The following is a 20804-nucleotide window of genomic DNA, read 5'->3' as shown; positions in this document are numbered from 1 at the left end:
AAGTATAACAATATTAACCCCATGTCTAAAACTAATAATAGCGGCTCAAAGGCAGATAGTTTTGCGGGTTTTCTCAGCTTGCACTTCTCCCAGCTGATCTAAATTGGAAGTCACAAAAACAAAAGGGAAACGTTTCTACCCGGCGTGCCGGCCGAACCATTAGGTCGGACGCACGCGGGCCGCGGGATCCTTTCCCATCGCACGCCTCTGGGCAGATCCACGGTGTTCCTTCAAGCCGGCGTGCCTTCCCTGTCGGATTCCGTCCGCCGGCTGTCATGGAGTCACTGGCCTTTCCTTCCCGTCGGCATGGGGGCTATCCCTTTTCATGTTTCTCCTCCGGCGAACAGGACGGCGCCTCCCGCGCCACCTTCTCAACAAATCCCCGCTCCGCCGCATCGGATGCCACCAGTGTTGGAGACGAAAAGCTATGGCAGAGACGACGATGTTGCAACCGGCGACGAGTCGAAAGTTTCAACCAGAGACGACGGGAATCGAGGTCCACCCACCACGCAACCGCGGAAGCTGCAACCGGTGATGAAAAAAAGCTTCAATCGGCTAGAAAAAAGCTTCAACCGGCGATATAAAAAGCTTCAATCCTCGACACAGAAACACAAAAAGCTGCAACCGTTGACACAAAAGATTCAATCATATATTTGAAAAACTTCAACCACAGACCGACGAAAAAAAGCATGTCGTTTTTGCTACAACCAGCAACGAAAATAGCTTCAACCGTTGTGAAAAAGCTTCAAGCGACATGGAAAAAGTTTCAACCACAATGAAAAAAGCTTCAACCGGAGTTCCGGAGGGACAAGCATGTGCACGCACGAGCGTCAACGGCGACGAGCGACGAGCGACGGGGGGAGAGGGCATGAGGGTGATGCGACGAGCGATGATGACAAGGGAGAGGATGGGATACTCGTGCGGCAGGAGGTCGGAGGCGCGCAGGACAGTGCGCTGATGCTGATCGAACGGCTATTAGAACTCAGATCAAACGGCTGCTGACCGACTGGCCGAAGCGTAAGAGCGGTGCCCAAAACAAAAGGTAAACAGGGTCACACACCAACCCTCCACATGTTTTGTGCAACGTGGTTTCTTTATGCCCAGCTTTCTCTTCGTTTGAAGCATTGTGCATTCGGGAGCTAAATAACAGTGTATATAAACAACACAGAGACACGGACTGAGAGACAGACAGACAAGAGTCGCGGATCAGAGAGCGCGGAGGGAGAAGACCGACAGCGGCAGTGGTTACTGGTTAGCTAGCTCGGGAAGGCCAGCCATGGCGAGCGGGCCGAACGGGGGAGGCAATGGAGGAGGAGGCGGCAGCGGCGGCGGGCTGATGAAGAACATGAGCCTGCTGCGGCTGCAGTACTACTGCGTGCTGGGGGCGGTGGCCGGGGCCGTCCTGTTCGCCACGGTCCGCTACATGCCGGCCGCCGGCAGCGGCGCGGCCCTCTCGACCACCTCCGCCCTCGCCACCGCGGCGGCGCCCGCCGGGGCCGGCGAGCACCGGAAGAGCAAGGGGATGGCGCAGGCGCCCACGAAGGCGGCGGCGAAGGTGGCGACGAAGCCGAAGGAGGTGGTGGTGTTCAACTTCGGCGACTCCAACTCGGACACGGGTGGGGTGGCGGCGATAATGGGGATCCGCATCGCGCCGCCGGAGGGGCGCGCCTTCTTCCACCACCCCACCGGCAGGCTCTCCGACGGCCGCGTCGTCCTCGACTTCATCTGTGAGTGCCTCCCCGTTCCCCTCCCCCTCCCTCTCCTTCCGCCATTAGTTAATTATATTAACCAGAGTGAAGCAGTAGGAATCAATTAGAGTAATCAAGTGTCGTTACTCCATCGAATGTCTTGTCGGAGTGCGTAATTTAGCCCTTGTCGGAGTAGCTGCGTTGGGAATCGATTGCGGGGAGGTGGAGAGCGCATTTCTCCATCTGTTCCCTTTGTTTAATGTTTTGCTGAGAGCTGTTGGAGCTGCGATGGTAATAAGCTGAAAAGGAGAAACATGAACCCAATCCAATGTTGTGTACATACTGTCGGAGTAGTAGTACAGCACAACAGTCCGTGCCAAAGTTTAGCCGGCCAAACCGTGACCTGCATCGATCCAGCTAGCACGCCACCGAATTTCTTCGACCCAAAGGGTCACCGAATCAACTCGGTCTGGCGGATTCCGATGGTTTTTGACACAATCGACTTGACGCCAAAACCACGGCGAGAAGACGCGTCTCTCCGCCGGACGCTCTTGTCCCGTTTCCATGAAAAGGCCGGTGTCATGGGCCATGGCCATCGCGGGGAGGTAGATCCAGCCCCGAATTGATCGCCGGCCAACGCGTGACGGCAGTCGACGCCAAACTCCGCACGCCTGTCCGTTCGCTCTTTTCGCTTGAAGCTTCGTGGCCACATATGATATATGATGCGCACTGACCGACGTCTGGCCGGAACGAAATAAAAGCGAGCCGCTTTGTGTGGGAAAATACGGGATCTCATGCCAGGTTTTGAAGCATCCTCGTGCGGCCTTTCGCTGTCAAATGCCAATCCAACAACCCCGCACTGATGTAGTACTATGTAAATCAACTACTCCACTCTCTAGGAAAGAAATGAAAATAAACAAGATTGTAGGAGGAGTGGATCAGTTAAGCGGAAGGGTGGCACGCGTATCCATCCGTCCAGCCAGCCAACCAGTGGTTGGCGAGGGCGCCGCGCTGGCCGCTGCATCCGATCGCACGACGCCGACAGCTCGTCTGCCTGGCCCAGCCCAGCCCGGCCATCTTCGTCGCGTCACGCACACGCGCGCACCTGAGCTTAATTATCGTAGGCCCTAAGCATCATCATGCCGCACTTGACGCCAGGGAATGAGTGAGTGACCACAGTAGTACGTTTGCAGATAGAGCCTATCCAGAGCAAGAATCGTGTTGCCGATTATGGATTGACGCGTCGACGAGGGCGAGGGCGAGGGCGAGTCCGATTTCGGCAAACGGCGATCTCTCGTCGTAGCTCGTAGATGACGTGACATAGCTGGAACCTTGACGACGAGGTGGCTGAAGTGCACTCGAGCGAGAGGTGGGTGGCACGTAGCGTAGCGACTTGGTTGGGAGCGCCTGGCGTGCAAAGGGAGGGAGGGAGGAGCGACGTAGGGCTGCAGGAGCAACTCTTCACCCACTCCTGACTGACTCCTCTTTTGTTTATTTTACAACACCCAAAAAGTCACATGCCGCGCCTAGCGTCACATGGCTCGACCCAACGACCGGCGGCTACCTCCTCTCTCTGCCCATCTTTTAGCCGCCCCTTTTTGGTCGTTCCCTGCACATGGCAATTTCGTAGTACGGAGTACGTTCCTAAATATAAGACTTTTTAGAGATTGTACTATAAACTACATACGGATATAAACTACATACGGATGCACATAGACATATTTTAGAGTATAGATTCACTCATTTTACTCTGTATGTAGTCTTCTAGTGAAATACTAAAAGGTCTTATATTTTGGAGCGGAGGGAGTAGGTTGTAGTAATTTCCTACTGGTACTACCCGTGGCGCTTTGATCCCGTGGTGCTCAGACGGACCGACATCCCTCCCTTTGAGCGAGTGGATGCTTGGGCCCACCCCCGCACAAGGAAGAAGGAAGGGAAGTCGACTTGAGTTGCACCTTCTTCCGTTCTAGTTTTTCGAGCCAAAATCAATGTCCCGGCCGGCCGGCCGGTCCCGACCCATATGATCGTATCGTATCGTATCCATCGGAATCGGAGCGATCCCCACAAGAATTCCCCAGTGGCACTGTTGTGGCCGTGGGTTGGACGAACAAAGAAAGAGGTCGAGCCTTTCCAGCCAGGCCTCCCGCATTGATGTCGCGCCATCCTCCCTCACCCACCGAAACGGACGAGAGGACAAAGGTTTCTCCTCCTCCTCCTCTTCAGTTTCCGTTGGAGCCTTCTCTTTCAATCCTCCCCCCACCCTCTTGGAACACGGTGTTGTCCGGCTACGGTAAGACGGGCGCCCTGGCGGCGGCACGGCGGGTGTTTGCCTGAATGCCGGACCGGGACTTGGTGTCTTGTGCCATGGTCGACGTGCTCGTGCGTGCAGGGTGGTTCGACGAGGCACTACGGGTGTTTGATCGGGTGATGGGGGGAGGGTCTCGAGACGGACGTGCTGGTGCTGGTGTGCGTGTTCAAGGCGTGCGCTCATCTCCGTGCCTCTGAGAGAGACCGCGCTGGTGGACATGTACTGCGAGTGTGGGTGCATGGAGAAGGGGTTGCGATGAGCTGACGTTGTTCTGTTCGTTGCCGTGACGTTGTGCTGTGGAATTCGATGAGCTGAGGGCTTGCCATGAATGGCCATGGTGAGCATGCATGTGCTTGAGGTGTTCCTCGGACACGGTTTTGTGCCAAACCAGTCAACGTTCGTTGCTGCTTTGTGCGCGTGCACCCACACGGGTCGTGTGGACCAAGGGAGGAAAATTTTCCGGTCGATGCAGCACCGCGGGATCGAGCCACAAAAGAGAGCAATATGGGTGCCTAGCCGATCTCCTTAGGCGTGAACGACACGTTGAGGAGGCTGAGGCCGTGTCGTTGGATATGCCAATGAGGCCACATGCGTCGCAATGGGGTGCGCTCATGTCGTCATGCCGGATGCATAATGATATTACTGTTTTGGCGAACATGTCAGGGAAGCGGCTCATTGAGCTAGGGCCACAACATGGTGGATGTTATTCTGTTCAGTTCAACTTGTACGCAGTCAATGGTCGAAGGGATAATGCGAGAGCCATTCGGCATCGTGATGGTTGAGAAGGGAGCCGTGAAAGAGGTGGGTTTGAGCTTCATGGAGTGAAATGATTGGTTCCATGAGTTACACCATGGACAAGGCAGATGTATCCACTGTCGGAACATACTAATACTGGTGTAAGTGCTTGTGAGTGTGCAAGAGCAAGACAAGGGGATCTGCTTCGGTGTCGACGGTAGTAGCTTCTATGTCAACTGGTGAGGCTATCTGTGGCAGTTTCATCTTCTCTGGTGGCAAGAACACAAGCTAGCCACGGGAACCCCATCACACTTTTTCTGCACATGTTAGTGTTTATTCTTCTGCTCCACTTGCTCCCTGCAGGGACTGCTGGTGCTGTTCAAGTGCAACTTAGTCTTGCCATAAAAAAAACGATGGAGAAAGAAACATTGCACCTGTAAAATGCCAAAAGCACGACAGAGTTAAGAAGGATTAGACATAAGAGTACCACTCACGGCAAATATGCCTTGCAGTTTACTACTCCTGTACTATGCGAGTCAACACTATCGTGTGGACTCGATCAAATGCCTCTCATCTTTGAGCTCAACAGCTCGCCTGCATTGTTGTATGTGGATGGAGAACCTTTTTCATAGAGCACAAGTGGGGAGTTTTGGAACCTGATCCAATATTGCAAACAACACATGTCCTGCCCCATATGTGTGTCCTTTACTACCCCCTCTGTAACTTAATGTAAGGCATTTTTATTTGAACTGGAAAAACGTCTTACATTAGGTAGTACTTTATATATATTTTTTCATTGAAGTGTGGAACATTTGCAGAAAAAAAACTCAAAATTTTCAGTTTTCGATGCTTGACTTGGCTGACAGTTTAACGGTTTGCTCTTCCATCTTCTCTTCTTCAGGTGAGACCTTGAACACGCACCACCTGAGCCCCTACATGAAGCCGCTGGGTTCTGACTACAGCAACGGCGTGAACTTCGCCATCGCCGGAGCGACTGCGACGCCAGGGGACACGCCGTTCTCACTGGACGTGCAGATCGATCAGTTCGTCTTCTACAGGGACAGATGCAACGAGTCCATCACAAGAGGTTTGCTCCGTCTCTGATCCGACGAAGGTTTCCGGCTTCTTTTAGGCACTGTCAACTGAAAAACTTATTGGTTATTTCCTGGTAAATGTCATTCAGATGAGCCGGCCCCACTCAACATGCTCGATTTCGAAAGAGCTCTGTACACTATGGACATTGGGCAGAACGACATCACTTCCATTCTCTACTTGCCCTACGATCAAGTGCTTGCAAAGCTTCCCCACTTTGTTGCCGAAATCAGGAAAGCCATCGAGGTACATGTGGTTCGGAGACGGTTTTCCATAATGAATTCTGAAGCCGTGGTTACCCCGTGAAACGACCGTTAAGTGTTCAACCCTTGCGAAACTGCAGATTCTGCATAAGAACGGGGCGAGGAAGTTCTGGATACACGGGACAGGTGCGCTGGGATGCCTGCCAGCGAAGCTTGCGATGCCGAGGGCCAGCGACGGGGACCTCGACGAGCATGGGTGCATCGCAAAGTTCAACAATGCCGCCAAGAGGTTCAACACATTGCTGAGCGAGACCTGCGACGACCTGCGCTTGCTACTGAAGAAATCGTCCATCATCTTTGTGGATATGTTCGCGATCAAGTACGATCTCGTCGCCAACCACACCAAACACGGTAAGTCACGATGCCAATAAGCTGCAAAGAGATCATCGTTCAGGAATTGTTGTTGTTCGTTTGTGCAAAGAGGTCAGATTAAGAACTTGCTCGGTTCGTGTCGATTCTTAGGGATTGAGAAGCCATTGATGACATGCTGCGGCCACGGAGGGCCCCCTTACAACTACGACCCCAAGCGAAGCTGCATGGGCAGCGACATGGACCTGTGCAAGCTCGGCGACAAGTTCATCAGCTGGGACGGGGTCCACTTCACCGACGCCGCAAACAGCATCGTGGCCTCCATGGCGATCGGCGGCGAATACTCCGTTCCTAGGATGAAGCTCACCAGCTTGGTCAAGCCAGCGAAGTCCAAGGCCTCGTAATGATGCGTCGATCCAGCGAACCCAATGCTTTAATATATAGGAATGATGAAGGTGAAGGTACTACTAACAAAAGCTAACCCCCAACGCGAGTTCATCGGAAGTCCTTGATAACGGACTCACAGTCACCGTGGGTTTTCTTTTTTCTTCTTTTTCCATTCTGTGCAATCGAAGTGTGCGTATATCCTAGGGGTTAAGTTAATGCATATGCAGGTTGTCTGTGGCTCTGCGCCACATATGAACTTGTCTAAAAATTTCTGAATTTTGATCAATAAATATTAAATAGAGATGAGTATTTAGCGTGCTTTCATCGATTTTTAACTTGCAAAAACGAATAACTTCTTATCATTTTGTGGCACAGAAGCTAAGCTAAAAATCTTACTATTGTCAAGATCTAAAGGAGAAGAACTCCCATCATTGTGAGTTGTGGCTGTGACACACACTGAGGAAAATTAGATGATGCAGAGAAATCTTTTTACTGTGGAATCACTAAGAAAAACATTATAGCTTTTCTAGAGGGGTGGCATCATTCCCGGAGCATATCATGGAGGCATGCAAGAATTTCAAGTGGTTTGTACCTGACTCTAGACTAGAAATAAAGGGCGATGCGTCCAAAGTTTGGGGGTCTACATGGAGCTTGGAGTCTTTTTTTTTTTTTTTTGCTTTGTGCCCACTTTCCACGCAAGGAAGAACACTCTGACGACTTTGTTTTTCACTTTGGTCAGAAAGTTCAAAGTGGACAGAAAGTTTGATCAAACTACAACTCTGCCAACTCCTACGTATTCTTGTCATGTAGTATGATGCCACACAGTACGCTGCTGCAAGTTGGTAGGTGCACCACAAACCCACTGAAGATGTTCTGCAGGAACATGACGGATCTTGTTCTTACGTAATCAATCAATTAATTAATTAATTATGCATTTTCCCCCCTTCCAGTAGAATATAATTACGGTGCGCATGGGGGGCCAACTGAGGTGCTGTTGCGAAGGACTAAAAAAACACTGGTTTTTCTTTTCTGGAACAGATCTCGACCATAAGCTTGTACATTTGCGGTCACCATTCGAAAGGGAGAAGAAGAGTCTCATGGCGTTATGCCATTGCCAGCCAGACCCCACCCCTCACCCAACCCCATTTGCGAGTTTGAAAACGTCCACGCGGCCGTCACTCCGCAGCTTCGTCAACACCTTCCCCCCCACCTCTCCTCCAATAATTACATCGTCGCCGCCTACGCGAGGCCAAACCAGCGCTTACTTCGTGAAATTTTAAAGTTTTAGCGGGTGCTTCTTCGAATTTTACGAAGATATTTAATCAAGACTCTACCACAAATCTGGCATCAGATTTATTTTTTTACCATGCCAAATTATGGTTTTTGAGGATGACAAGTTTAACTCTAGTTGGCGAAGATGGCAGATCTGTCTCGGTTCATCTTTTTAACAGAAAATTTCCGTGCTTGTAAACTAAGTTTTCCGTCTCTTGATAATATAATTTACCATGAAAACGCCGGTTTTGTCGTGTCTAAAAATCTGAAACATCTAATTAGTGTTTCCGTTAACCAAACACCACCCTGGCCCTCAAAAATAAGCAATTGGTGGCCTCATTTCAGTTCTCTAAACTTATACTACAAAAAAAACAACATAACAAAATAATATTACAATAAAATGGAGTATAACTTCAGAAGATGCACTGTAAAAAAAGAGGGGGAAGAAAGATCCCGGCCCGCCATATATATATGCGTACGCGCGTGGACACTTTCCAGTGGAAACTTTCCACCGCTCCGCGCTCGTGCCCTGACAGAAACCTGGCCAAGGGAGGGAGCGAGCAAGCGAGAGAAGCCGAGAAGGAGCTGCAAAGGGGCCGACGATGGCCATGGCGGCGGGCGGGCCCAACGGCGGCGCGAAGGTGGTGAGCCTGCGCCTGCAGTACTATTGCGTGTTCGCGGCGGTGGGCGTGGCGGTGATCGTGCTCTCGCTCACGTTCCTGTCCCCGTCCGCCATGGGCGCCGTCCGCCAGAACCTCGGCACCGTCGTGGCCGTGACCACGAATTCCAGCGGAGGCGATGGAGTAGCGCGGGTCGTAGGAGGCGGAGAGGCCGTGTCGGCGGTGGCCGCGGCCAAGCCGGAGCCGGAGAAGGAGAAGGAGAAGGAGAAGCAGAAGGCGGGGCCGCCGGTGGTGCTGTTCAACTTCGGCGACTCGAACTCGGACACCGGCGGCGTGGCGGCGGCCGGGGGCATCCATATCATGCCGCCGGAGGGGCGCACCTACTTCCGCCGCCCCACCGGCCGCCTCTCCGACGGCCGCGTCATCATCGACTTCATCTGTGAGTCCTGCCCTCAACCACCACCCATATCCTCCGGCCCCTCAATAATTACCACATCTCGCCATTCGTCAATTCGAAATTACTACTATAAACCACTGTAGCATAGCTGTAATTCTGCAAAGGAAATAAATTGCACATGCTCGTCTCAACTGAATCCCCTCCGATCCTCGGCTCGCCGGAACCGACCCGTTCCGGTGAAATCCCCGGCGATCCACGGCGCACGGAGGAACCAAAACTCTGCACGCAGCCGGGCCGGTTGGTAGGTGGTGGATGGATGGGGAGGTCTCGAGTAATCAGGGTCAACAAGCTGAAGCTGGTCATGTCGCCTTCAACGTGGGAGCGGGGCTAGGAAAATATCCATCGACCGGGTGCTGTCAAAACGGTGGTTGAAGCACTAGTCGCGACCATGTGCCACCTAACAATGGCTTATGGCTGCCTGATTTCCCTCTCTTTTTGTCCTTCTCGTCGCCAATCCAATCGATCGGGGGAGAGAGGTAGAGGGAAAGAAAGAAACCTATGGTTTTTGTAAGTTTGACCTGCCTGCTAGTCGTGGCTGGGATTAAGAAAGAGCAATGTCCTTGCGTGTTTGCATGATCCAAGTTCTTCACAAGACCCGTTCCTCCTGTGGGCTTGTTTTGTTCTTGGTTGTTTAACTCTGTGTTGAGACAAAGAGGTTGGCAGGCCAAACATGTGAAGAAGAAAGGGTGAAACTATGCAACGTAGGCCAGCTTTGTGCGGCACAAAATGGTGTAAAGCTAGCTAGCTCGGTAAAACAAATTAGGCATGGGCCAAGCACAGCTTTATGTTAGTAGTAGTAGTAGTAGTATATGCTGTACATTCTGAAAGGGGATTGGGCTAGATCTTAACAAAAACATGCGGATGATGATATAGTGATCAGAACATGACATTGTAGTTACTTCTGTGGTTTCATGTTTACCCATGTGTTGTCTGCTGTGTTAGTTGCCGGGTCAACACGGTGGCATTGCGATTAACGCCGTGATCGGAACATGACATTGCAGTTAGAGTTTGAACCCACCAGCCACATGGTTTTCTTGCCCATTTTGTCTTCTTTCTGAGATGATTATTATACCATGACGATGCCAGCAGGGCGTGCAAGGAATCATTCGATTTCGCATAACTCATGTTGCGTCGTGTTTGCTCGGTCAAACATTATCCACCTGTAGTGGAAATGGGGTGGGAGGTTAAGGATCATTTCTGCCCACTTTATAAGTTCGATTCAGTCGCCTTAAATATTTTCATAATCTTTACTATCAGGGGCGATTTGCATGCCATGGTCCTCTCAAGAATGTGCCACCATGTGATGGTTCATAGCTCTCACACTGTGCACATGGACAGCAGTCCAATCCATGATGCTATTGCTTCCTGAGATGGGTGATTTGTGATATGTGCATGCCCTCCAAAGTAGTGGCGAATCTTAGAAGAAAATAAAGGGAGGGTTCAAAGTTAACTTTGTGTATAAAAAAATAAAAAATCTCAATTCTTTTGTTCAAATAAGGTCAAAAAATAGAGTAGTACAAATTTTTCTTTTCCAATTGTGAGAAGTTAACTTGTTTAGATTCGCCACTGCTCCAAAGTGTTTGGCAAATATATCACAATGAGATTTTTTACAGTAAATAATAAGTTTGGGTCAAGGCATTTACCCGTGACATTAAATCAGAATAGAAAGCATATGTACTTTCAGTATGTTTGTCATGAAAGCTTCATCGTCCAATTGAGGATATCAAGAGTACAATCATAGGAGATATCACATAGCCTAGATTAAATGGTTGAGAGAGATGCACATGGTGGGGGCACGGCACTGGTGAGTGCCTATTCTTCCCTTGTGAGAAGAGCTGAATCACTGTAGCATATGGACGCAACGGATACATTCGGTTGCGTGTACGGACAAGGTTTGATTAACGAGCTGCCCAAGACATTTTCATGTGATGTCAGTGATAGAACGTCAAAACACAGAATTTACTACTAACCATGTTCGAAAGTTGGAAATGAAGTGAGTGATAGACTTGTACTCAATCCTTGATATCATCTTTTCAGGTGCGAGTCTGAAGACGCATGAGCTGAACCCGTACCTGAAGGCAGTGGGCTCCGACTACAGCAACGGCGTCAACTTCGCCATGGCCGGCTCCACGGTGTCCCACGGCGTCTCCCCCTACTCCCTCAACGTCCAGGTCGACCAGTTCGTCTACTTCAAGCGCAGATCCCTGGAGCTCATCGAGCTAGGTTCGCCATTGTCGCTGTTGCCATGATCACATCTCACTTCCAGGAGAACGAAAAGATAACCAACGTCGACGTTGCGTTCTTGCAGGACTGAAGGGTCCGGTGAACAAGGAGGGCTTCGAGAACGCGCTCTACATGATGGACATCGGCCACAACGACGTCGCCGGGGTGATGCACACGCCGTCCGATCAGTGGGACAAGAAGCTCAGGCAGATCGTCGGCGAGATCGGCGACGCCATGCGGGTAAGTAAATCACGACGTGCCGTCGGTCTGAAGATGTTGTTCCGTCCCGAGCGTGGCGGTGAGTGGTTGCGCTGACGGAGGAAGGTTTTTTGTTGGCGGCGACGCTGGTCTTCCAGATCCTGTATGACAATGGCGCGAGGAAGTTCTGGATACATGGGACGGGCGCCCTCGGCTGCCTGCCGGCGCTGGTGGTGCAGGAGAAGGGCGGCGAGCACGACGCGCACGGCTGCCTCGCCAGCCACAACCGGGCGGCGCAGGCCTTCAACAAGAAGCTCAGCGACCTCTGCGACGAGGTGCGGCTGCGCCTCAAGGACGCCACCGTCGTCTACACCGACATGTTCGCCATCAAGTACGGCTTCGTCGCCAACCACACCAAATACGGTATGCACATAAGGGTTGCAGTGAAATTTCAGAAAAATTGTAAGAAGTTCGGTCTCTGAAACCGCCTGGGAACTCTTGTCATCGTCTTCTGGTTCTTCTCTTCAGGGATTGAGTGGCCATTGATGGTGTGCTGCGGAAACGGCGGGCCGCCGTACAACTTCATGCCGGGGAAGTACGGCTGCGGCGATCTCTGCGGGCCGGAGGAGAAGGTGCTGAGCTGGGACGGCGTGCACTTCACCGATTTCGGCAGCGGCCTCGCCGCCAAGCATGCCATGAGCGGCGAGTACTCCAAGCCCAGGGTAAAGCTGGCGAGCTTGCTCAATGGTAGCTCCAAGAAACCATCATCTGTGTCTTGATGCTCATCAATCAATGACTGAACCACGAACTTTGAAAGAGAAGGTTACTTGACAAAAGAAAACTTCAGATAGATCATGGATGAGTGGATAATGGTGAAGATCAATCCATACGGTGACGACGATGGATACTGTGAATGATGTAAAAGTTGCAGCAGATTGATTCTACGTTGATTGACTCCTTGTACACAATAGGCAATAGCTCCCTCGGCTACAAGTAAAAAGATGTTGATTTTTTCTTTGGGACTTCTGTGATGCTGAGTATAATGATTTTGCACTGTTGGTGTGTATCATTGTATGTGTATACACAACGTATGTGGCGGCTGCGATCTCCCGGAGCTCATAAAAATTGGTGAATCATAGTTTTACTTTATCTGTAAAAGAAGGTAATACAAATACTTCCAAGCGTAGGCTCTTTTTTATCCAAAGGATTGTATTTCTAGCGCCAACTTTTTGTTTTCGATTGTTTGATTTGTAAGATGGCAACCCATTTGATTTTTTTTTTGTAAGTACTGATATGAAACTATCGTTGGAGTATCTCGACTCCAAGATCAGTACATTTCCTGGTGTCATCAGACACGCTTTGGTGCAAGCTCAGTCTCATAGGGTTCAAGAAGACATAGAAGTGTTTTTTCAACAACAAAAAAAAAAAAGCGAAGCGGTTCCTCTTTTTGTTGCGAACAGGAAGCGGCCTCGTTCCCTCAGTCCGCCGCCGGCCAGATGGTGGTTCCCTCCCTCTCTGCTTGCGTCTACACGAGTTTCAAGCATTCAGATGATCGAGGCTTGGCCAGTGACTCCAGTTCGTCGGGGTGCTGGTCATTTGGGCCTAAGATCGTTGACTTCCCGTCTGCCAATAGGGGATTGCCGACGAATATGTAGAGCGGCAATGATGGTGGCGCGCCAGCGACTCATTTCAGCGAGAATGGTTGTGCGGCTCCCTAGGGTCCTTGTTGTAAATTTTCTTTTTAGTGGGGTGATGTTTGTAATTGGATGGGCTTCTTAATAGATCTGAGGGCTTGTTCGCAAAAAAAAGACATAGAAGTATAATTTTGTACTTTATAGTACTACTATTTTTGTAACATACTCCCTCCGCTCTTAAATATAAGGTGTATTATTATTTTTTTAAATCAAACTTCTCTAACTTTAATCAAGTTTATTAACAAAAATATCAATGTTTAGAATACCAAATCATTATAACTAGATTAAGCATGAAATATATTTATATATTTTGTATTTTCAGTATTATACATCTTTATATATTTTGCCATAAACTTGGTCAAACTTAGACATCCTTTGACTTCTAAAAAAACTAATACACTTTATATTAAGGAACAGAGAGGTAGTACAATCCCATATACTCACATAAAAGCATGCATACACTATCCCTATAATCATCTCTAGCACATCATCTTAAAATTGATTAAGTCATCACATGCTTCTCATAGTCGACAAAGACGTCTCCTCCTACTGAATGAATATCACCGGATAATTTAAAATAATTTCAGTAAAATACAAGCACTAGCGTCACAAAGAACTTAATCATCTGAGCTTCGCTCAATTCACCTGTACTTTATACTATTCTTACAGATAGAATCCCGTGAACTGAAGAGGTCTTTAATCTTCCATCCACTACCACTCATGGTTTTACTGTTTGTTATCACTTTCTTTTTTGCGTAATGTTTGTTCTTACATTCAATCATGTAATAGTGCTGTTATAATATCAAAAAAAAAAAAAAATTAATGTTGTTCTGGTTTTGACAAAGTCAAAAAGAAAACATCACATGACATTAACAAAGTGTGTCGATAACAAAAGAATCATTTTGTATCCTTCTTTTCCCATCTCATAAAGCGACTAGGGCAAAGTCTTTTTTTCACTGAATCGTCACGAGTGAACCCGCGAATTTGCTTCCCCTCTACGTACCACTCCAACATAGGTTAGAATTTTGCTTCCCCTCTACGTACCACTCCAACATAGGTTAGAATTTTAGTCCTCGCAGGGGTTCACTCAATCTTCACCGGTGAGCCCGTGAATTTGCTTCTCCAACATATGTTATGATTTTAGTCCTTGCATGTGCTATGCTAGGGGATGACAACGCTACATCTTCCAAGTCAGTGTTTCATCTTCAAGTTGGGTGTTTCAGGCTACAATCCTGCTTGAATCTATACGCTGGAATGTATTAGACCAAACTCTCCTCGAGGTACCGAGGTTAGGGTTTCTTGCCAGTCTACCCAGCACTGAAATATGGTATCAAACTTATGCAAGGTTCAACGGCGACAACTACACCTCCAATGCACTGGTCCTTGGAGGCACATGCACGAAGACAGGCAGCTCCGGCATGGGAACAACGACATCAGCACATCTTCATAATAGATTAAAAAAAAAGGCCTTTTGTATTGAAAGACATGCTTCAGACCTCTAGGCCACACCAGAGTACAAGAGAAGAAGAAAGTATGCTCTTTAGTACAGGAGAAAGTGTAAACTTACCTAGGGCTAATTAGTACGCTGTTTTCCATCATTGTCACTCCAATCAAAATCGACCTACTTGTATATAAGCCAAAATCACATGAAAACAGGATATCACAAGCTGATCTTTGACAGAAGGTAACACAGTTGTATGTAATTTTGGGCCTCTGTGTAATCTGGACTTCAGATGCCGAATGCTGACTGCAGGGATGATGTGATGCGGGATGTGATGGCGTTTTGAGCGGCATTTTCAGCAAAAGCTCGGATGTTCTTCTTGGCATCTGTAATATAAATGCCCACGATGAAGTGTGTCAGATTTTGTGGGTACTACAGCTCACTTTTGTTTCAAAAAAGATAATTGAATAACACCGCAAAAGCAGAGCTCGTAAAGTATTCAAAAGCAAAGTGGAATGCAAAAGGCTAAATGAGCGTTGAAAGAACAAAAATAGTAACTCATGGCATTCTGTTGCTGCACATATGCAAAAGCAACTATCTGACTGTACATCCAAGAAGCTGAACTGACTAAGCTCAATGATCCAAAAAAGAGAAAGGCCAGCAAATAATATCAAATGTAATGAAGTTATACATAATAGGAATTACGACATTTCAACAGTCAAATCTTACTTCGAATAGATGATGTTGCTTACTTGCTTATCAGAACAATAAGCAGTTTGGGAGGGAAATGCACAATACAGTACAAAAGAACTTCCCCCTATCTGAGACATGTTGACAAGAATCTAAGTATGCCATACCTTTGTTGCATTTGGTGAACCCCACGATGTTTGCAAGGCTTAGAGTCAAGCAAACTCCAACAACAAGAAGGTAATCAGCTTCAAGTCTAATGAGTGAAAATATCGCAAGAATGATCCATGCAGCAGCCTGAAACATGGAGGGGTTGTTATATATTCGCTATTGTTCAAACAAAGCTACAGAAGTCTAATATAATTACTTACTAGATTAATTAGTAAGACAGTAAAGTGTATCAATGGAATTAGAGAACACTTGCATAGATTACTGTACTGTTGCCACACAGGCTCAGTTATCTACTCCCTCTGTTCCTAAATATAAGGCTTTTTAGAGATTCTAATGGGGACTACATACAGAGGAAAATGAGTGACTCTACACTCTAAAATACATCTATATACATCCGTATGTAGCCCGTATTGAAATCGTTAAAAGGTCTTATATTTAGAAACGGAGGGAGTACATCTTAAGACAAGCTTCCATTTTTATGCATCAGCTGCATTAGTATTTGAAAATTCTTTTGGAGTACAGCAACCGAACTTAGTGCTGTGTTTTATGGTCTAGCAGTAACACTGGGAAAAAGAACATAAAGACAGGTATAGGGAAAAAATAAAACACATAACATTTACATTTAATAGATGCTAGTAGTAAAGGGATTGCTGATTTAGTACGAAGAAAGAATCCCACTGTAAGCATTTATTTTAGAAGAATAGGGACTCGCCCCAGTTCCATTAACCATGAAACCAAAATGTCAGGATACATCAAGTTACAAGGCCAAGGATAATAGCCATAATGCTACCACGGCATCTAGAAAAAAGGGCGGATCATCTATGTATTTAACCATCATCAAGGTTTGTTTATGCAATATGTATCATGATCCCACAGTCCACCCAAGATAAAACTGAAACCAAATAATTATTTATGTAAAAACAGAAAGCACAATGCATTATCTACGCGTTTAACCATTACCAAGGATGTCTATGTTGACTTATCCTTATGGATTTTAACCACTGCTCTAGCACTCTAATTATACACGTCGTGTTTCTCCTGTTTAAAACATGATCCTGTAGTTTGATGAAAATCAATGTAACACTGACCTTATAAATGCCGACAACTGGTACATAGATATAGATATAACCAAACAAAAAGGAGAACTAAAACAAGTAAGAAGATGCAGTAGGAAAATGTTACTGGTAAACTATGATGGCCTTCTAACTGAGCCTAGACTAACTGATTGGTTCATGTTATAATGAAACTGCAAACATTATCTAATTTCAAATAGGCTTGATCTTAATAGAAGTATTAGCTTGCAGATATGCCAAATCACTAAATTTGTTGATCTCATGCATGCACTCCATTAAACCCTCGATGGAAGATAATATATGACTTACGTTCAAGTAAAGAGTCCACCAGAACAGCCATGAGTCTTTTTTGTTCATCCGAGCGAGAGACTGCAAGGGAACACTGTAGTCATCATTTCACCATTCAAACAGCAGAAGAGGCGCCAAATACAGAACAAGCACGAACCTCCCCGTCGAGGCACTCGAACTTCCACACACTGTTACCATCGTCGTCAATCTCATTCCACCAACGAAGCCCGACCAGTATCCTTCCGCTGACATTCTTCACCACCCAGAAGTCAAGCGCGGCAAGGAGCACGGTGATGACAAAGATGATGACGAAGCTCTTCACGAAGAGCGAGAAGAGGATGTAGAACGCCAGCGCCGACGCCTTTTGCAGAGACACACAAGAATGAATAAGCAACCAATGCAAGCAGCGATCCTAAGCAGCGCATGCGGGTACCATGGAGGAAGAATCGTGTAGGTACCTTGAAGAGCACATGGAAGAGGCATGTTATAGGATTGGCATAGTTCTCGCTGACCACCTGCAACAACGTTCATGTCATCATTCATTCAGTCAGTCACATTGCAACAGATCTAAAACTGGCCAGAAGCGGTTGGACTCTCAAGCCACAGGATTTAACAGTGCGCCCAAGAAACCAGCTCAATTGCATCCTCCTATTATTATCCTACTAGACGAAGCCAAATCTTGATCTAATTTAGACCAGATCTCATGCGACCGAGTAGATACGTATGCATCTCTTGCGACCAATCGAGGTTCAGACACGGTTCCAAGAAACCCCATGACTGGATCCGACGCGGGACTGAAGAACCCTAGTCCAAGAAAACGCTAGATCTTGGGCAAGTCCTTCCTCCTACTCAAAGGTACAGGTAAAGCGAAGAGCTCGGATCCGAACTTCCGTGACGAGACGAGGAAGACGACTAGGAGGTGGGTGGGGGAATGGGATTTGGGGATAATCACCTGGGGCCGATCCATGGATCCTTGGCTCTGCCTCCGGGACGCCTCGCTCTGTCGCCTCTTTCTTCTTCCCTTGGGTGCTAAGGATGCGCCAGCTTTGGGCTTTCGTTGCTTCCTTCGCGCGGTCGCGCCCTGGCTCTACCCAAGGAGAAAGAGGGATCGGGGAGGTGAGGTGAGGCGGAACTCGAGACGGTCAGAAGTGCTTGGCACAGTCGAGCTTACCACGGGTTATTTCTGACCTTTAGATCAAAATTGGGCAGTCAAAAAACTGTTTAGAGCATCAAAAAGTGAGTTATAGGAAATCAATATTTTTTTTCTTCAACAGTTTTTTTTTTTTAAATGGTCGTCTCCATACGACCTTTTAACCTCGTGCATCTCTCCGGACCGAGCAGTCAGGACCGAGCAAGGCATTCAACGGTGTTCCACATTGGTCCACGGACCAATCCAAGTGCCCGTTTTCTCGTAAACTAAGGGGCTTCGCCGGGGTCCGGACACTGATGGTGTCCCGGTTAGAGGTTCTCTCACCACATAGTCGTCCGATCTGGTTGGTTGTGCTAGAGGTTACTAAAGACTTATTGTACTAGATGACTCGCTACGTCAATTAGATGCCTAAAGAAACTAGATGACCCGCTGCGCAATTGGTGGAGAGACCAATTACATCATAGAAGTTAAGTGAACTATTCGAAACAAGAAATAGAAGTGAAGCAAAGTGTTTGAATCATTGTGAATGATTATATTCATACTGCATCTCTCTTTGCCTTGACAATGAAGATTGTCTATAGGTTTCGTTTGTGATTTTCTTTTAATGATATATAAGACCACAACCTCGAAGCTAAGCCAAGTATTTTCTCTGTCTCAAAATAAAGGTCTTAACTTTAGGGCATCTTCAACGGCAACTCGCAAATTTTCTCATGCAGCCGTCCGCGAACACGGATATGGAAGGACGACATTCAACGCTAGCCGCACACATTTCAACCCGTCTTTTAACAAACCTGACTAAATTCATGCAAACCAGACGATATTCATGAAAGTTCGAATAGGAAATAGCACAAATCATCCATACATATCATGCAAATTAAGTCAAGTACAAAAGGTCTCAAATTAAGCAGAAGCCCAACAAATTTTTGATCAACGGATCATGTCGTCCCACGCATACTGTCCCTTCAGCTTCAACCAATAGTGTGTGCATGTAAAAGGTCATCCCTCTTTCCTGTGGTATGCTATGGCAGCACATGCGGGCTACATATAATGTGTAGACCAACATTGGGTGAATTAATCAGTCAACAAGTTAAGCAAGAGACACCAAAAAACTTACGACCCCGTCCTCTGCCGCATGCAATGGCCACACGTAAGGGGACTCGAGCAGGCTACCATAAGACGAAAGTGTTGGAAATATGCCCTAGAGGCAATAATAAAATGGTTATTATTATATTTCCTTGTTCATGATAATTGTCTGTTATTCATGTTATAATTTGTATTATCCGAAAACCGTAATACATGTGTGAATACATAGACCACACCGTGTCCCTAGTGAGCCTCTAGTTGACTAGCTCGTTGATCAATATATGGTCATGGTTTCCTGACCATGGACATTGGATGTCGTTGATAACGGGACCACATCATTAGGAGAATGATGTGATGGACAAGACCTAATCCTAAGCATAGTACAAGATCATGTAGTTCGTCTGCTAGAGCTTTTCAAATGTCAAGTATAATTTCCTTAGATCATGAGATTGTGCAACTCTCGGGTACCGTAGGAATGCTTTGGGTGTATCAAACGTCACAACGTAACGGGGTGACTATAAAGGTGCACTACAGGTATCTCCGAAAGTATCTGTTGGGTTGGTACGAATCGAGACTGAGATTTGTCACTCCGTGTGACGGAGAGGTATCTCTGGGCCCACTCGGTAATGCATCATCATAATGAGATCAATGTGACTAAGGAGTTAGCCACGGGATCATGTGTTACGAAACGAGTAAGGAGACTTGTCGGTAACGAGATTGAACAAGCTATAGGGATACCGACAATCGAATCTCGGGCAAGTGTCATGTCGATACACAAAGGGAATTGTATACAGGATTAATTAATCCCCAATATCGTGGTTCATCCGATGAGATCATCGTGGAACATGTGGGAGCCAATATGGGTATCCAGATCCCGCTATTGGTTATTGGCTAGAGAGGTGTCTCGGTCATGCTTGCATGGTTCCCTAACCCGTAGGGTCTACAAACTTAAGGTTCGGTGACGCTAGAGTTGCATTGGGAAATTGTATGTGGGAGTTGTTCGGAGTCCCGGATGAGATCCCGGACATCACAGGAGTTCCGGAATAGTCCGGATGTGAAGATTTATATATGAAAAGTCCAGTTTTGGTCACAGGAAAGGTTTCGGGGTTTATCGGTATTGTACTAGGACCACCGAAACGGTACTGGGGGTCCACCGGGAGGGGCCACCTATCCCGGAGGGCCACATGGGCCGAAGGTGGGTGGGAACCAGCTCCCTGGTGGGCAGGTGCGCACCACCAAAGGGGACCAAGGCGCCTAGGGCTGGGAACCCTAGGGCGTGGGGGCTGCCTCCCACCAACTTGGGAGGCAAGCCACCCCCCTTGGCCGTCGCTGCCCCCTCCTAGGCCATTTAGGGTGGTCGGCCCCCTCTCCCCTTCCCCTATAAATAGAGGAGTGATGAGAGGGCTGCGACACCTGAAGCTCTTCCACCTAGCGCAACCCTACCCCTCCTACACCTCCTTCTCTTTAGTGCTTGGCGAAGCCCTGCCGGAGAACCACAACCTCCACCGCCACCACGCCGTCGTGCTGCCGGAGCTCCCCCTCAACTTCTCCTTACCCCGTGCTGGATCAAGAAGGAGGAGACGTCCTATAACGACCAAGATGCGGTCCTTTCCGATCTGGGGGTCGAGGCCCCGAATAGGAAAGAAGCGCATCTAAGCGTTTCGC

General features: G+C 47.9%; 3 protein-coding genes across 3 annotated transcripts; 2 read left to right on the top strand and 1 right to left on the bottom strand.

Moving 5' to 3' along the window:
* The first annotated feature begins 1107 nt into the window (after positions 1–1107).
* LOC123426216 (GDSL esterase/lipase At1g09390-like) lies at positions 1108–7110 on the top strand. Its single transcript, XM_045110007.1, has 5 exons — positions 1108–1727; positions 5633–5818; positions 5915–6069; positions 6167–6437; positions 6549–7110. The coding sequence occupies exons 1-5, from the start codon at positions 1277–1279 to the stop codon at positions 6797–6799; spliced, it is 1314 nt and encodes a 437-aa protein (XP_044965942.1). The 5' UTR covers positions 1108–1276; the 3' UTR covers positions 6800–7110.
* Positions 7111–8536: 1426 nt separating this feature from the next.
* On the top strand, positions 8537–12756 carry LOC123426197 (GDSL esterase/lipase LIP-4-like). Its single transcript, XM_045109990.1, has 5 exons — positions 8537–9113; positions 11169–11354; positions 11440–11594; positions 11711–11975; positions 12081–12756. Exons 1-5 carry the CDS (start codon positions 8657–8659, stop codon positions 12329–12331), a joined length of 1314 nt encoding a protein of 437 aa, XP_044965925.1. The 5' UTR covers positions 8537–8656; the 3' UTR covers positions 12332–12756.
* Positions 12757–14703: 1947 nt separating this feature from the next.
* Positions 14704–18068, bottom strand: LOC123426206 (Golgi apparatus membrane protein-like protein ECHIDNA). The gene is made up of 6 exons (XM_045109999.1): positions 17859–18068; positions 17365–17421; positions 17064–17267; positions 16928–16987; positions 15545–15671; positions 14704–15073 (listed from the first exon to the last, which is right to left on the bottom strand). Exons 1-6 carry the CDS (start codon positions 17871–17873, stop codon positions 14976–14978), a joined length of 561 nt encoding a protein of 186 aa, XP_044965934.1. The 5' UTR covers positions 17874–18068; the 3' UTR covers positions 14704–14975.
* Between the last annotated feature and the right edge of the window lie 2736 nt (positions 18069–20804).

The sequence above is a fragment of the Hordeum vulgare genome, chromosome 1H (genome assembly GCF_904849725.1).
Source record: "Hordeum vulgare subsp. vulgare chromosome 1H, MorexV3_pseudomolecules_assembly, whole genome shotgun sequence".
Lineage (NCBI taxonomy): Eukaryota > Viridiplantae > Streptophyta > Magnoliopsida > Poales > Poaceae > Hordeum > Hordeum vulgare.
This window is presented reverse-complemented; position numbering and strand designations above follow the sequence as displayed.

Coding starts and splice junctions, on each gene's coding strand:
- LOC123426197 (XM_045109990.1), top strand. CDS start 8,657: ATGGCCATGGCGGCGGGCGGGCCCAACGGCGGCGCGAAGGTGGTGAGC. Junction 9,114..11,168: donor CGTCATCATCGACTTCATCT/GTGAGTCCTGCC, acceptor TCATCTTTTCAG/GTGCGAGTCTGAAGACGCAT. Junction 11,355..11,439: donor CCTGGAGCTCATCGAGCTAG/GTTCGCCATTGT, acceptor GCGTTCTTGCAG/GACTGAAGGGTCCGGTGAAC.
- LOC123426206 (XM_045109999.1), bottom strand. Junction 17,268..17,364: donor TCTTCCATGTGCTCTTCAAG/GTACCTACACGA, acceptor TCTCTGCAAAAG/GCGTCGGCGCTGGCGTTCTA. Junction 15,074..15,544: donor GTTCACCAAATGCAACAAAG/GTATGGCATACT, acceptor TTTATATTACAG/ATGCCAAGAAGAACATCCGA.
- LOC123426216 (XM_045110007.1), top strand. CDS start 1,277: ATGGCGAGCGGGCCGAACGGGGGAGGCAATGGAGGAGGAGGCGGCAGC. Junction 5,819..5,914: donor CAACGAGTCCATCACAAGAG/GTTTGCTCCGTC, acceptor AATGTCATTCAG/ATGAGCCGGCCCCACTCAAC. Junction 6,070..6,166: donor AAATCAGGAAAGCCATCGAG/GTACATGTGGTT, acceptor GCGAAACTGCAG/ATTCTGCATAAGAACGGGGC.